General features: G+C 44.0%; 1 protein-coding gene across 1 annotated transcript in view; it reads left to right on the plus strand.

Annotated features, from left to right (window-relative positions):
* LOC138266823 (monocarboxylate transporter 13-like) overlaps positions 1–17,860 on the plus strand; it is a 355,804-nt gene that overhangs the window by 1,643 nt on the left and 336,301 nt on the right. Inside the window, exons 3-4 of the mRNA XM_069215495.1 lie at positions 5,271–5,315; positions 13,691–13,807. Coding sequence (XP_069071596.1) covers positions 13,805–13,807 — 3 coding nt within the window. The 5' untranslated portion in view covers positions 5,271–5,315; positions 13,691–13,804. The remainder of the gene's footprint in view (positions 1–5,270; positions 5,316–13,690; positions 13,808–17,860) is intronic.

The following is a 17,860-nucleotide window of genomic DNA, read 5'->3' on the forward strand; positions in this document are numbered from 1 at the left end:
CTTCTCTCTCCCTCTTCTCCTGTTTCTGCTTTTCTCAGTTCTGTCTTGCAGAGGTTGTTTATGGCTTTTCATTGTTTCTTTTCCTGTGTTCTTTCTTTCTTTCTTTCTTTCTTTCTTTCTTTCTTTCTTTCTTTCTTTCTCTCTCTCTCCCCTTTTCCTGAGTCTCTTTTCCCTGTAGTTGCAGTTCCTTTTTCCTCACTTTTCTTTCTTTTACCAGAACCTGGTTCTTCTATTTTCAATGTCTTCCTGTGTCTTCTTTACTCCCAAATCCCCTTCCCCCCCCCCCCCCCGATCCTCCCAAACCCTTTCGTGCTTTCCTTTTCTCTCTCGTCTCAATTTGTATAGCGCAAACGTGCAACCCAAAGTGCGGTCTCCCTGCCCGGACACAGCCCCGTACCTGACTTGGCCATGCTTCTCCTGAAGCGTGGCGGGTCTTAAAGTTCTGCTTCCTGGAGCCGCATCTCTTCGTCCCTGGTGGGGACCGCAGCAGTCCTGTTCTTCACTCCTGTACCGCACTCAAGGGGTGCCGATGGTACTAGGAGTCTCCTCGGTTCTTGAGTCCTGGCGGACCTTCTGGACTCGTCCTCGGAGTCCTCAGTATTTTCTGTATCCACACTTCCGACTCTACTCCGCACACCCGCCATCTTTCCTCTCTGCTCCGCGACCTGGGTTTTTGACCTCCCAGGTTCCTGTGGAGACGGACTCGAGCGCACAGGATTGGTTGACCCCGGAGACATATCCGGGTCAGCCGAAGAGGCGTCATCGCCGGTCGAGATATTGTGCGGGTCGGCCCGGTCCGGCCCGTCACAGACACTCCCCCTAGAGAGCGGCAGTCGATGACGCTCAGGAGGTGGATAGCGAGTCAAGAAATCTGCATTCAGCATGCGGCGGCCAGGAGAGTGCAGAATCTGGAAGGAGAAGGGTTGCAAAGAGAGAAACCACCTTAGAACACGAACATTAGAGTCCTTGTTGCGAGCAAGCCAGGTGAGGGGTGCATGATCCGTAAGAAGGGTAAAAGTTCGCCCAGTGAGATAATATCGCAATGCCTCAACAGACCACTTAATAGCCAAACATTCTTTCTCAATAGTGGGATAGTGAGTCTCTCTCGGGCGGAGCTTTCTACTAATATTCAGTACTGGGTGGATGGACCCATCCGTCTGGGTTTGAGATAAAACCACCCCAAGTCCTACATCAGACGTGTCCATCTGTAACAGAAATGGTCGTTGGAAATCCAGACAGCATAACACAGGATTGGTGGATAGGGCATTTTTCAAGTGGTCAAAGCTGTGGCGTGCAGCTTCGGGAAGAGAGGGTAGAGTGTTGGGAGTAGACTTCTTTAGCAGGTTGGTGAGAGGTTCTGCTACTGTTGAGAATTTCGGAATAAACCACTGGTAGTACCCAACAAGACAGAGAAAAGCATGCACATCTTTCTTTGTCCTTGGTAGGGGTATCTGTTTGATGGCACCTACTTTCTCAATATGAGGGCGAACCAATCCTTCCCCTAACACGTAGCCAAGATATCTGATATTAGTAAACCGTAACTTGCATTTCTCAGGGTATGCAGTTAAATGGGCTTCCCGTAATGCCTGTAAGACCGCCCCCAAGTGTTCTAGATGTTCTGTCCAGGTGTTGCTGTATATTACTATATCGTCCAGATACTCAGCCGCGTGTTGTTGATGAGGACTTAACACCTTATCCATGAGCCTTTGGAATGTGGCCCGGGCCCCATGGAGCCCAAAAGGGAGAACTGTGAACTGGTAAAGACCTGATGGGGATGCAAATGCGTTTTTTTCCTTATCTGCTATTCTCAACGGGATTTACCAATATCCTTCTGTGAGATCGAGAGTGGACATAAATCTGGCTTGACCCAATCTCTCCAGGAGCTCGTCAATGCGTGGCATGGGATAAGCATCGAAATATGTTACCTCATTAACTCGTCTATAATCCACGCAAAAACAAGTATTCCCATCCGGTTTTTGAACCAACACTACTGGAGAACACCAGGGGCTGTTGGAGGGTTCTATGATACCAGCCTCTAACATTGTTTGGACCTCTTGTTCTATAACTGTTCTTTTAGCTTCTGGGATACGATAGGGCCGTTGTCAGGACATGGACTAATTCTTGGTTCATATCAGGTGTTCTGCTAACTGTGTTCGTCCGGGTTGTTTGGAAAAAACATCCCTATACATCTCAATAACATGTAAGGGGGGTACAAGATGTGTATCTGGGAGGATGGCATTGGTTTGGGGAATAGACTCCTCAGGACAGTGTTTCAGGGGAAGGGATAGGAATGGGATGTCATCGGTGATCGTATTTGTGATATACCGAACGGGTTGGGCACTTGTTGGCTCTTGCCATTTTTTTAGGATGTTTATATGATATATTTGTTTTCTACCGTGGCCGGGGGGAAGAGCCAGTTTATAGGTAGTGGGATTAACTTGCTCAAGAACCTCGTAGGGTCCTTGCCACCGGGCCAATAGTTTGTTTTCACAACTGGGAAGGAGTACTAAGCCCTTCTCCCCTACATTTAGACTAAGGAGTACGCTTTTAGCGTCATACCCTCTTTTTTTTCTTCTCTTGGGATTCGCATAAGGTATTATGGGCTTTTTCCCATATGGAATGTAGGGTATCCCTCAACTCCCTGGTGTAAGTCAGGAGGTCTTTAACCTCATCGTCCGACTCTTCCCATTGTTCAGCCAGCATCTTGAGAAGGGTTCAAGGTGGCCGCCCAAACAACAATTCGAAAGGACTATGGCCTAGAGAGGAGTGAACGTGTGTGCGAATCGCATACAATACAAGGGGTAATTTATTTTCCCAATCTCTACCATCTTCGGTAATACTCTTTCTGAGCAAGGACTTAATAGTCCGGTTATATCTTTCCACAAGACCGTCTGTTTGTGGATGATATACTGATGTTCTGATCTGCTTTACACCTAAGGTTTTACTTACTTCAGCCATGAGTCTGGACATAAAGGGGGTGCCCTGGTTGCTTAAGATTTCCTTCGGGAACCCTACCCGGGAAAAAAAATCAATCATGGCTTGGGCAATTACTTTAGTGTGCATGCTGGGGAGGGGAATAGCTTCTGGATACCGGATGGCATAATCTACCAACACCAAGACATATTGCCGTCCCTTGGTGGATGGGTTCAGGGGAACCAATAATGTCCATGCCCACGCGCGAAAAGGGGGTCTCTATGATTGGTAAGGGTTGGAGTTGAGCAGGTGGGTGCGGAGCGGGATTATATAATTGACATTTCGGACAATCAGAACAGTGCCTACGGATATCCCTGAAGACTCCAGGCCAAAAAAACCGCCTGAGTACGGCCTCCTCTGTTTTTTCCCTATCTAGATGCCCCGTCCCATTGTCTCCATGAGCAAGATGTAGGACCTGCTGTCTGTGACTACTAGGAACTATCAATTGTTTCTGCCTTCCGTCTTCTGAATTTGGGATTCTATATAAGAGTTGGTTGTGTATGAGGATTTTCGGACCTACTACATGTTCCTCAGGATTCAATGCTTGCTGCCATGCGTTTTTTAAGGAGGGGTCGTCTCGTTGACTCTGATGAAAGTCTCCCGCCACGGTACACACTTTGCCAGTGGCTCCTGGGTTCAGCCTGGTTGTTCTATTGGGATTTTGTGCATATTGTTGTCGTTGTATCCTTTTCTGACTTCTGCTTAGCTGTACCCTAGGGCTTCAACTCACTCCCTCACCCGCTTCGTAGGGGACTTCCTCCCACCACATTTGCAGAGTGTGCTCCTGTCCCTTTTTTGTTAACAACAAGGGAAAAGCCACATAGTCAGTTCCGATAATAACGTCCTCATCCAGGTGAGGTAATACTCCCACCTTGAGAGTTTCTTTTTCTTCTCGCCACTGGAAGTTGATTATAGCCACCAGATAATATATTTGGTCCCCGTGTACAGGCGATCAACACTTGTGCCTGTGGTAGCCCTTGACCTGGTTCAACTAATTCCTGGCGTATGACGCTCTGGCTGCATCCGGAATCAATTAGTGCTACCCTCTGCACTCCATTGAAAATGATTGGGAGTGTGTAGGCGGGTTTGTCTCCCCCAGCCCAGAAGACTCTTCCCTTTGCAACTCCAATCTCCACTGGTTCTTCCATATCCTTTTTCTGGGGGCAATATCGTGCTATATGACCCCACTCTGAACAGTTGTAACACGGAGGACCCGTATTGGGAAAGGGGGTTTAAGGGGGATGGTGTACCCGTATACGCTTCGGGTCTTGGGACACCATTCGTCTTGGGGTCGCTCCTCTCCCTACGGTCGGACGAACAGGGGAAGGGGCTGGGGTTCTGCTAGAGGTGGCTCTGAAATCTGGGCTCCTGTGAAAGGCACAAGCAAGGTCGATGGCTGTTTCATTGGTAAACCCTGGGTGCTGTCGAACCCAATTACGGGTAGTGTTAGGTAAGGCATCTAAAAATTGTTCCAAGACTATGACGTCGAACATTTCTTCTCGGGTCTTTTCAGTTGGATGCAACCATCGTCCTGCAGCATGTTGAACATTGTAGTACAGGGCGCGAGGATTCTCCTGTGATTGCCACTTAGTTTGGCGCAATCTGGACCAGTAGCTTTCACTGTCAAGCCCAACCCTTTCTAATATGGTTTTCTTGATTTCTTTATAGGGGAGAGTACCACTAGGATTGATTGCTTGATATGTAGCTTGTAGGTGCCCAGTCAGTAGGGGTGCGATCTACTGTCCCCATTTTTCCTCCGGCCAACTAGCAGTGCTTGCAACTCTTTCAAAATTGAGGAAAAAGGAATCCGAGTCTTCCTGGTCCTGATATCTTTGTAAGACGCTGCTAGGTACATTGGGATGTACCTTCGTGTGGGCTATGGTGTCGGTAAGTTTTCCTAGGGCGGTTTCATGTACCGGTTGGCTGTTCGCCATGATTGTGGCTTGGCTCTTAAGAGCAGTCTGTAGGGCCTCACATTCTTCTCTTGCTTCCTTCATTTGCTGCTCCCACATTATCCGTAGGTGACGTTGTCCCTCCGCTAACTGAGCAATAACGTCCGCCATGGTGGGCTTCTCCTCCACTATGGCGTTTTCTCAAATCACACTTCTGACACCACTTTGTCGCAGGATGGGCGGTAGCAATTACACAGGAGTTGTTGATTCTACAGGTAAGTAGATTTTATTAGTTGTATATAACACTTTCTGGTGATGTAAGTCTTTTAAATTATGTTTCTGTTCTCCAGACGTCTCCTCCAGACAAGGTTTACTGATCTCTTCTTCTTTCTGTATTCTTCGTAGGCCTCTCGGGAAGCATGTGTGGAAAGAAGAAGAAGAATAGTCTTGGTAAGTGACTATGGAAGTTCCTTCCCTTATTCTCTTTTCTGTCTATGTCTCTGTCTTTCCCTTTTCCTCTTCTGGCCCTATTCCTGGTCTTTAGAGGGGAGGGGAGTTCCTTTATACTTGTCTATTCTACTGTTTCTGTTTTTCTCAGTTCTGTCTTGCAGAGGTTGTTCATGGCTTTTCTTTGTTTCTTTTCCTGTGTTCTCTCTCTCTCTCTGCTTTTCCTGAGTCTCTTTTCCCTATAGTTGCAGTTCCTTTTTCCTCACTTTTCTTTCTTTTACCGGAACCTGGTTCTTCTATTTTCAATGTCTTCCTGTGTCTTCTTTACTCCCATATCCCCTCCCCCTCCTTTCTGATCCTCCCCAACCGTGCGCCCAACCCTTTTGTGCTTTCCTTTTCTCTCTCGTCTCAATATGTATATCACAAACGTGCAACCCAAAGTGCGGTCTCCCTCCCTAACCCTGCCCGGCCACAGACCGTACCTGACTTGGCCACGCTTCTCCTGAAGCGTGGTGGGTCTTACAGTTCTGCTTCCCGGGGCCACCTCTCTTCGTCCCTGGTCGGGACTGCGGCAGTCCTGTTCTTCACTCCTGTATCGCACTCGAGGGTTGCCGATGGTACTAGGAGTCTCCTCGGTTCTTGAGTCCTGGCGGACCTTCTGGACTCGTCCTCAGTATTTTCTGTATCCACACTTCCGACTCTCCTCTGTACACCCGCCGTCTTCCCTCTCTGCTCCGCGACCTGGCTTTTTGACCTCCCAGGTTCCCGCAGAGACGGACTCGAGCGCACAGGATTAGTTGACCCCAGAGACATATCCGGGTCAGCCCAAGAGGTGTCAGTGCCGGTCGAGATATTGTGCGGTCGGCCCGGTCCGGCCCATCACACCCCACATGCCAATTCCCCCCCACCCCCTTGTTTCTATTTTTTAGGACTTCGGTTACTCAATCATAATCAATAAAGCATTGCAGGTCCCAAAGCCTCATTCAAACGGCTAGGTCTTGAGGGTCATTCGGAGTTCCAGAAGTAAGATGATGGTCCGGAGGTGTGTGGGGAGGCTGTTCCAGGTTTTTACTATATAAGTGGAGGAACCTCCTAACTTATGCTGTGGTAGATGCAGGAAGTATGGGCAAATAGAAGGGAATAGTCTTCTCAACTGTTGGTTGAAGTTCAGGCCATGGTTAATATACACGGGTCCTTGATAGTGTAGAGCCTTGTGTGCGTGGGTCAGCAGCTTGAATTGGCATCTTTTCTGTACGGGGAGCTAATGGAGTTGCCTCATGTGGGGTGTGATGTGGGTTCGTCGGGAAAAGCCAAGGATGAATCTGGCTGTGGGTTCTGTATGGTCTGAAGTCTCTAGGAGGTGTGCGGGGATTCCTATGTATAGGGCACTATAGTAGTTGGTTATGGTGATGGAGGGGTCATCAGTGAGAGGATGAGTTGGGTGTCATATGCATAGGAAATTATGTTGATACTGTGGGATCTGATAAAGTTGGCCAGTAGGGTCATATATGCGTTGAAGAGCGTGGGGTTGAGGGTTGAGTGCTGGAAGACACCACAGATGATCTCCTTGGGTTTGGAGGTGAAAGGTGGGAGGTGGATCCTCTGGGGTGTTCTGGTGACGAACGATCCACCTGAGTGTGTCCCCTTGGTTGCTGATGTGGTGGAGTCTTTCGATAAGCATGTGGTGGAGTATGGTGTTGAAGGCTTGTGCCCTGATGCCAACATTTTAGAAGCGGAAAGTATGATATTTAAAAATAAATAATTGGGAGAATATACTAATTTTTTCCATTGGCCTCTACTGAAACGGAGCCTACATTAGATGAGAGGCAGCCAAAAGAAAGCCATTTTTGGTCACAAAAAATCATGAGTCTCCTGTCTGAATCGGGTTGATTAGCATGCATTGATTTAGTCCATGCCTATCTCTATGGAGCCATCAGCCATCAGCACATCCCTCTCTTATTATAAACACTTACTTCCCCAGTCTCTGCTGTTCTTGCAGAGGTAGTCCGTGTACTTCTGCCTGCTTACAGTTCATACATATCTCAGGCTATGGTCCCTTTCTGCATCCATCAGCGTGTCCATCATGCAATATAATCGCACTCCCCTTAGCCCCTGCTGCCTACCTTGATCAGGGACTCTGGTGTTAATGCTATAGGGAATACTATGCCAGTGTATAAAGTTGGAATTGTTATGGGGTATATTATTGTTACTCTTTAGATTTATGTTAGCACGTTTGTTGTAATGTTATGTGTTCACTGACTTCTGGGGCTGGGTCTCCCATCTCCCCCGCAAACAATCAATAAATAAGCCTAACATATCCATAACTAAACAAAAATATAACTACGCTTCTAACATAATCTCTGTTACCCAGCCACCCCTAAAAACACAACAACTAAAACAAAAAAAATCCCACCAAAAATTATCCACATAACCTAATCCTATAAATCTTTAGGATTTTCCACCTTTCTCCCCACTTCTCGAAATTTGAATGTTAGCTCCACCAGTAGCCGATAGATCATCAGAATAAGCTACGTTTTGTAGTCTCTGCACTTACAATCTATAATTGAGACTCACTCTGCATTAGTACCCTTTGTTTGTGAATCACACCCAATAACTTAACCCATTTGCCTACTAGCCCGAGTAATCTCATTAGACAAACACAATGTGACATTTAGTTAAAGTATGATGTGCCCGAGTAGAAACTAGAGTGATTTAAATGTAGCTCTGTGGCTTAGTCTCGTGAGTCAAGAGAAAGTAACTTTTTGCTCTCTTTTAAACCATTTATTATTTTTTGTATAGAGCTCACGCTAGGCTAATTTACTTGGTGTTCACACATTTAAATCGAAGGCAAGGAGGTACAGTGGCAAACGTATTTTTTTCCAGCATCACACATAAAAGCCTAGTATGGAAGCAGGTGTTTCAGCCCTGGTTTTCATTGAGCTGTAATGCATTTCATCAACGCATGACAGTCTGTTTAGAATGACTGCAGCCCTGCAACGTATGTGCCACACTGTGTACACTGAACTTACTGGAAATACAAGCTTCTTCTGGCAGACCAAGCAGTCTGCCCTGCCTAGGTTGCTCAACACTCCAATGGCTTTTAGGCCTAAAAGTGGGGAGGTTGGCCATGCCACACTGGAAGATGCAACACACTTTACAGCCCTCAGTGTAAAATCGACTGGCATTTTATCACCAATTCATTGACAGTATGTTGACTAGCTGCTGTTTCTGAACTCTCTAGCAAGGTCCTTCTTCCATGTTTACAGTCCTTCCTAAATCCGTGGTAAACAGTCATCAATGGCCAACATCAGTCCAGTTGTGCCGTTTTACAGGTAGGACTTTAATCCATCTCTGGCTCTACGATGGAATCTCCGAGTTGTCAGGTTCGTGTAACTACTTCATAGTCACTGAGGAAATAGAGGGAGATGCTTCATCAGTCCGGGAGCGATGTTTACAACTTATACAGTGTGCTCTGAAACACAGAACCTCCACATGACTGTGTCTCACATCACATGCCCCTGACCATGCATCTTGATCCACGTTTGAAACCACATTGAGTGGTTCCTACTCTGGAAAGGAAAGCAGGCCAGTGGCTAATTCAGAGGTGCATTCAATGTATACTCCATGAACTTGCCCTTTCACATCCCTTTTCATGATGAATGTGACAAAGTACGTGCCCATTTCATTCAGGTGTTTAGCTTGTCACACTGGGAAAGAAAGCTTATTCTATGCAAATCGAAAATATTGTTGCAGAATCATTTGTCCCTGGATACTCCCATAAATTGTCAGAGGTGCGGGGCCATACATGAATCAAGTGTCCATAAGGTAAAATTAACAACGAGTACCACATATCATGGGAGAAAAAACAGAGAATATGTGGGTCATACATGACATTTTTTTCTATGTACTGAAAGCTTAGCCATTATGCCTTTATGTATGTGGTTATGTCCACATGTGTTGTAAAGAGACACTTCAATGAGAGCAAACAGAACATTTAATTTTATTTGCAGGCATGTTTGCTTTGAGGTGCTCTTGGGCATAATCTTGCCAGCAAAATAGGGCTAACCAAGCGGGCTTGTTGGATCTCAGATTATCTAAAAAGGACTCTGTTTAGAAATGTGGACTCCCACAAGAAGACTGATTTAATGATTGTATGATGGTTACCCTAAAGTTGTCGTAACAATATTGGGGTACATTAATTTAATTAAAATATACTGTAAATATAATAGCGCGAGGCATGTCGCAGGCAGGAATATTTTTTTACTTAAAGTATTGAGGTATTAATATTGTTTTGTGTGATATAATTGAGTATAATATCTGTTTTTTAAAAATGTTTTTTCAGTTTTACTTTTATAAGCGTATCCACTGCTTCTCAAACGCCTGAGAACAGCAATGATTTGAAGGGCCTCAGAAGACTCCATACGAAGTCCACAGCGCGGTCTCCGAGAATCTCTCATTTTTGCTTGTTTCCTCTTGGGCCATTGAATGCTGCTTTTTCTCTCTTAAACTCTAAAATAGCAGTCACCTGCCTGAGGGTTTCCAGCTGCTTTATGAGGCAACTCCACAGCTAGTCCATTTCAAGTTCTCTTTTCCCTTTCCATCCTGGCTGTTCCTGCCTTGCTTTTCTCTTCACTTTCCAAATCTATGTTTCCTCTCATGTGGTGTTTGATGTCATTTTACTATTTGATGGCCTTGGTCTGGTTGGAAGGTGCGGGTTACCAAAGCTGCGTTCCTCCGCTTGTTTCCTTGCTCCTCCAGTTGCTTATCTTGACTTCTTGTCCCTTAAGAAACAACCAGATTCTGGGATCCTGGTTTTCTTCAATCCCGTAAGGTCCTCTTCCAGCACAGAGGATTCTTATGCCTTTAGCTTTTTCCTGCTGATAAGTTGGCAGCTTTTCGAGGGCACTTGTTTACCACATATTCCAGTTTGTGGTGACATTCTAGCTTTTAATAACAGTAACCCGCACTGCTGAATATCCAGACCAGACTACGTGTAAGTGTCCAGACGTAAACAGGTTGTGATGCCCAAAAACTTTCTGACGATTTCCGGGATGGATTCTGGTGTAGACTTGACCTCTGTTCTTCAGCAACGAACCCTGGAATTCGACCAGTTAAGTCCTGAGAATGCTTCCCTTCGCCAAGCAATCAATTTCAGGTCTTCCAACCTTCCAGCCATCAGTCCTTCAACTTCCTGGAGATCCTTTGAGACTAAAGGAGTTTTTGGATGTCCTAGTGGTTTGCCTGTCTTCCAGGTTCTTGCCCACTTGAAAGTTGCCAGTCTGGTTTCGTCCTCGATTCTTTGAGCCCTTTGGTATAATCAAATAAATAATCCAGTCGCTGTTCGACTCCATCTTCCTAACTGTTGGAAAATTCACCCTACCATCAATGTCTCCCAGTTAATGACAATTGTATCTATACCTTTTCATCTGACCTCCTCCTCCACTTCCTGTCATGTGAGACAAGGAATTGAAATAGGTGGTCAGCAAAATTTGTGACTCCCAAATTTTCAGAGGTCTGTTACAGTTCTTTGTGTACTGGAAAGGCTATCCTGCCTGTGAGCGTTCTTGGTTTCCTGCCTCTTCAGCCCATGCCCCAAGACTGGTTCACCAGTTTTGTCTGGCCTTTTCTGATAAACCTAGGGCTTCAATAGAGGGGGGTATACTGCTGCTTCTGTGGCTCCTCTGCTACACCTGTGTGTCCAAGAACCATGGAACTTTGCAGGGTCCCGCAGTTCTCAGGCCTCCAAACATGCTGTATGAAGCCGACTGATGCGGGCTGGGAGAGTCTTTAACCTAGAACTGTTTCCTCTTGTGCTCTATCAACAAGAAAAGAAAATAAAACATGAATCTCTTGTACAATTCAGTGTTTACTATACTCTATAATTGAAGTTTAAACCCAACTACTATAAGTGAGGGGAAAAGTTTGGCAGGAAATCTAGAAACATCTGAGTCTTTACTAAACGGAGAACATACTGAAGGGATTGTGAATGATTTTTCACTAACTAATTTAGAAAAAGGCTCCAGATTCTCATCATCTCCGTGTTTTAATCCTTCTATCCAGACACAGACTTTTTAGATTATGCTCAAAGAGGGAACCTGTTGATGCAGGAATCAAACTTTCTCCCACCAGTTGTAGCATTTCCTGGGAACCTTTGCAAGAAGCTGCTGGACTTGATCTTCCCCGATGTAAACTCCCACAGATATACATTCCACATAAACCACATCTCAATTAGATGTTACTGTGTTAATTCAAAGACCTCTCGAAGGAATATTAAGTCGTGGTTATAGTAAACTTAAATGAACAGAATCAAACCGATTTCTTAAAGGAAATGTATGCCAAGTTATACAAAGTCAATACATGTCTGCTAATGCTGATTCAGCCTGTTGTGGGAATACTTTGTGGGTCAGTTCTGCAAATAAGGAAAATAATGATTTCGGTAATTTGACCCAAAGTCCTCCAACGAGGCCTTTAAGTGCAGTTTCCTCTCAGTATGTATCACATGACCCTATGTTAGTCAAAAGCAACATCAGGATTTGTTGATATTTGAAATTGTCCTCAAACTGTAATTTGTCTCTTGCAACCTGTTGTAGGAGATATAAATTTCATAAATATAAATAGAACCTGCAAAGAAAAACTCATAAGATAATCCCAGCTCGGCTAGCTAGGAAACTAAATGTCAAACGCTTGAAGAGTAAATGGTTATTGCCACCAATCAAACCTGTAGAGCTGTCCAATTTAAGTACATCTAATAAGCCTGTTACATTCACAGCCTCAAAAAGGTGAACACTGTAAAGGCACCTCTAAAAGAATATGCGAGCAAAAAAAAAAAACCTACAGCATCAAAAAGCGTTTTAACCTCCAGGTCAAACTGTACTATCCGTGTAACTCGTAAAAGGAAAAAAGCTAGGAAATTGTCCCCAGCAAATAGATCTAAATTGCCTTTTCTCTTGAATGAAATCCCCATACTGAAATATCATCAGGGGTTCTTGTCTATGTGGGGTTTCAGATGGATTGGGGGCGTGGGTGAGGGGAGATAATTGGAGGGAAGAAAAATGACAAAGGTTAACTTTATAAAGCTAAAGAAGGTATTGTGCTGGGTTTGGCTATAAATACTCATAGCTGAGGTAGTGGTAACAGAGAGGAATCTAAATTATTCCCTAAACTATCACGAGGCTTTGTTTAATTTCACTCAGTATCTAAAACCATGCCCCCATTACAACTGCAACTCTATTAACATAACGTACTGTTCCCAAGTTTGGAGTGGGAATAGCAAAGCTGAACCCTCCAATATGAAATACATTTTCTACTGTTGGCACAACAAATGACCACTTTTTAAAACTGCGACAACCTTGCTATTCTGCCTTATCAAATGCTCACTGCCAGTGAGAATCCAGCAATAACTACTTCTGATGATTAACTGCTTCTAATCCTTAAAAGACTTGGAAAGGTCAGTAGGATGAAACCTTTGTAGGTCTGCCTCCATTTCCTGCATAGATGTGGTTGACAAAGACCAGGAACAAGACTTACCACTTTCTTGGTCAGCAGGGTTTACGTTTCACCCTGTTAATTTTACTAGTGAATGACCTTACTTACTTTCCTACTTACTGTGTCATCCCATAGCCTTGAAAAAGTCACCTGTTGTGACGAAACACGTGTTGGCTGTGTATATGGAACTATGCTCAACTGACTACTTAGCTGTATTTATGGATCAATGCTCGACCAATCTCTTTTGATGCCCTTGGCTACTAATTAAAGGAATCCACTACAACCAATTCAACTGGAGGACATCTTTATTATGAATATTGTTTTGAGTGATGCGGCTTCTGTGCTAAATAGGATGAAATAAGTATTGGCTGTATTTTCTTTAAGAACGTTTTCAACCGAATAAACATCTGATTGCAGTATTACATTGCTGGGTCTGTCTGCATGCGAAACTTTACTATATATGCCTACATCAACTATGAACATTTGTGCAACTGGAAATATGATCTCATTGAACATTGGGAGGGAAAAAAACATTTGACCTACTGTTCTGATTGAGGCCTGTTGTTAACATACTTATACCACTATTTTGAATCCTTAACCTATCTGGTGTGCTCCAGGCTACCTTTCTCTGCTGTGAACAAACACAGCAGATTACACTGCAGGAAGTACATTTAGCCACATCACAATCCACTATGTCCATAATTGGTTGGGGCAAAAACACAATCCTCAACTGAAGACTGGAAATTGAAATGTTAGACTATCAAGTATTTAGACTGGGAGAGACAATTGTAAATGAATCCTAGAAAAATAGATCAGTGTGGGGATTCAAGAAGCTGGTATGTGATCATTGCAACAAAAAAAAACTGATGTGTGTGAAACCGTTAATGTTGCAGGAGGTTGATATGCAAGAAGTGTTATTTAAGGAACTGGAGAAGCGTAGAGCTGAAGATCCAGAAGTACGACCTCGTCTGACAGAAGAGAAGAAGGTGCTTTGATTACAAGGACCCATGGTAAGAGGGCTAAAAGAGGGAGACTATATTCCTGATTAGCTAATGCTGAAAAAGAGAAGCACGCATACAGCACAGCAGGAGTAATGGGGACAGGCCCACTCACAAGAAGAAGAAAATAATGCTTTTGATGTGTACTATAAGGCATTCTATACATTTGATGAAGATCCAAAAGAGCAGATGGCCACATGTACTTCCAAGGTGCGGACAACCCTTAAGCACCCAGGATGAATTGGATTCAGTAGGTGAGGATGTTGCCAAGATGAAAGTTTGAGTGGCAGTTAAAAGCATAGTTAGAGAAAGGACTCTGGGCTCGGGTTGCTTCCAAACTGAATTGTACACAGCATATATAGACCAGCTAAAGAGCTATATAAAATGGCCAAATGGCAGCATCGTCTCCAGTCAACGACAAAGAATCAGTAGCTGTGTCCACCCTTAAACATAGTAGAGACTTAGAGGAACTGAAGATCAATGTTTAATATTGATTATAAATCACTTAGGAATCTAACCTCTATTATTGTTCTATCAGTAATGCAAGGATTGATACATCCAGACCATTGCGGATTTATACTGGAGCACCTCACTCTGAATTATATTTCACTCAAATAATGGAAACTTCCACTATCTCATAGAAATGCACTGGTGCTCTCCATAGATGTCAAAACTCTTTGACCCACTTCAACTGAACTATTTACATGCAGTTATGGATAAAAGAGGACTTAGTGAACATTTTGGAGCCTGTGCTGCATTATTGTACACTGAATGTATGTCTTGGGTCGGCACAAAACAAATCATATCTGAAGCTTTTATCATAGGTAGAAGCAGTTGCCAGGTCTGCCCTTTGTCCCTTTCTGTTAAACACTGCAGAGGATTCATGGTGTGCTGCATTAGACAAAGAAGAATGTGCAAGGAATGGCGTATGCTTATATGCAGCCAATATGTTACTGTCTCCACACGCTGTAAAATCAATGAAGGCTTTTAGCATAATATCAGGATTACATGTGACATGGAGTAAGTTCATCTCATTCTCAGTTAGTACACCCATGGAAGCCAGGCTTTTGGTACAGATTTGAGAGCAGGAAACTAGAGTAATGAGGATAGACTTACGCGCGTAAGTTACTCAATATATTATTCAACCACAGGAAGAGGCCTGTGGCAGTCACTTCTCAAGGTCATAGGGCTTATCTGTAAGTGTTGCTTTTAGAAAACATACACGTAAACACCATATACGCCTGACATAACCCTGGATAGGTATAGGGGACTTAAGATAAGACTCAACAGTGGGCATAAAGTGGGGTGACAGAACTTGGGAACTTGTATGAAGGTAGTGTGATCAGGTACTTTAGAACCATAGTAGAGGACAATGGGCAACCAGAAGCTCTTTCCTGATAAACATGGTGCATATATGTAGGACTGTGCACATGTTGGAGGCTGGGATATTATGAACCACATGTGCATGTAGGCCAAAAATTAATTTGTACAGCTAATGGGAGAAAAAACAGTCACTCTGATGTACAAGGCATTGATTGAGCGGTCCAAAATTAACTTGTTGACCTAAAAGAAAAATATTGTCAAAGCGATATGTCTCCCTTTTGAGATTTATTGGCTTTGTCAATGGTTTTAGCTGTGCTGTGCAGCATGGCTAATTAAAACAAAAAAAATAGAGCCTATAGCCTTGTTTTGGAGGGATGTGCATCATACATGAGCACACCTGCACGAAAAGAGTCAGGAACAACAATTGGGCGGCACTATTAGAACCCCTCAGCAAAGCATTAAACAACACCATCACCTTTGTTCCTACTTTTAAGCCTAATTCGAATCAGATATATAAATGCACTGGTCCATTCTAAAAACAGGCTTACTTGCGTTTCCCGCTCCATGATTTGAGTTCAAACAAACACATAACTTGAAAGAAATGATCTTCCATACCAGTCCACGAAGGACACCTAGGTCTGAACACTGTTGCCTCTGGGATCTACCCCCGACACAGGACACTGTCCATGTGACTCCTGTGGCGGTTTGTGAACTGTCTAAGCCCACAAAGGAGATTGTTCTCGTCCAGACCCACCCATGGACACAGAAAAAAAATCACAAATTGTAACACCAGGAACTGTGTATACATAATCAATTGCCCTTGCACCAAAGTATGTATTGCCATGACCACCAGACCTATCAAAATGAGGATTTCTAAGCATCAGAGTGTTATCTGATGCAAAGAAAAAAAACCTACCTCCAAAATGTCCACCCACTTTCTCGCCCACAACCACACACCAGACGATGTACGCTGGACCATTCTTGAATCGTATCATAAGATGAACAAAGCCTCTTTCGGAGGTAACAAAAATTGACATTCCATTTAGCCACACACAGAACAGGCCTGAACAAATGATATTCCCTGGTGTGAACTGGGGAATTGAGGCAGCCTCTGTCATACACCCCCTGAGATCAGCCACGACAAGGCTGCATCCGTGGTCCTATACGTCTGTACTTCACATACTTTATTGGCTCGCCATCATGAGCCCACCTTTAGTTCTATATGCAGTCTCATCATATGCTCTTCAGTCTTGGGCCCTATTTGCGTTTGCTTTTGGATACTATTTTCCTCCGGTAGGCGCTTGTTTTGCTTTTAAATAGTGACTGAGCTGACAAAAATCTATGGAATGCACTTCTCAGTTCAAAGAAGACATTTATTATTTCACCACGAGGTTCCTAAAAAGATTAGTAGGTCCAAAGCATACGTTTACAAATAGTCATAGCAATGAAAGGAAAATATACCACAATGATTCTCAGCTGCAGTGTACACAGCAAATATATGTGATTATATTATAGCATAATTCCAAAGCAAAGAATAAAGTAAAAATTCATCACCGTAGGGCCTGCCAAGATCTTCATCTTTCTCACGCCAGCAAGAAGATGACCCTGTTCAACTGCGAGAAAGAGATATCCACCCTCACAGAACAAATGTGTGTCAGGCATTCAACATATAATCCTGACCCAGGTCTTGGAAATTCCCCAGCTACTGAGCAGGGCCACCTTTTTATATCTTAAAGAACAGAAAGGGCTTTCTGGAGAAAACCCCTCCCATGAAAGAGAAATATTCAAACATGCTGGCTACTGTAGGTCAGAATTGGAAGGAAAAGCGTTGAGAACTGGCCACCACCTCAAGGCTCTTCTGCCAAGGCTGAACCGTTCCCTGCACTGAAAAAACATGTAGATTCTTATCATGCTGACTGACTAACTGTTCGGTGAGAAAGAATACGAACAAACAAGCACAGTTTACCATGTGGGAAAACACAGCTCATCTGCAATGTCAAACACTACAATAAGGTCAGGTCGACAGCTAAACTGAATACAAAATGTAATCTGCAATTGGTGAACACTGAACAACTAATGCAAATGCAAAGTGGTGCAACACAAAGTCAGTGGTCAAAAATACATATTTTCATTACAGCGCTACACTTGTTTGTGTCCCCTTAATTTTTTGAGATCCCCACACCCCTGTATTAACAATTTCTTTAGAGGACAAACCTGTGACAGTTGGGACCTATTGATGATTATTTTGAATATGAGTATTAGTTAAAATATTTTGGAACTCAGCTTCTTTTATCAAAGAGATTGCCTCTATGTTATTCTTTGTATTTGGATTTAATTTATGGCTCTGTTTCATTCTTCTCCATAGAGACCATTCCAATATGGTCACCGCTGCAGCAGGGTTCTCCCCTTACTTAAGATTCCGCACCCGTTCACTTTATGATGAGGGCCAGCAAGGCCCGCCTTGACCGTCTTTCTCTTCCAGCGTCCGGCCGGAGTGGCGACTGAGAGCTCGCACACAGTACCCGCTGACCCCCTGAGTGGGGTCCTCCATGCATTTTACTTACAAAAGGCATGGTGAAAGTTCACTTGTGTCCTCCCCAAGATGGCTCATATTTGGGACATCGAGTATATGATTTACGATCTAGCTCGACACTGAAGGCGATCACCCACTCCTGAACCTCTTCGTCACACCTGCATTTTACTAACAAATGTCATGGTGAAGTTCACTTGTGTCCTACCCTG

This window comes from Pleurodeles waltl, chromosome 12 (genome assembly GCF_031143425.1).
Source record: "Pleurodeles waltl isolate 20211129_DDA chromosome 12, aPleWal1.hap1.20221129, whole genome shotgun sequence".
Lineage (NCBI taxonomy): Eukaryota > Metazoa > Chordata > Amphibia > Caudata > Salamandridae > Pleurodeles > Pleurodeles waltl.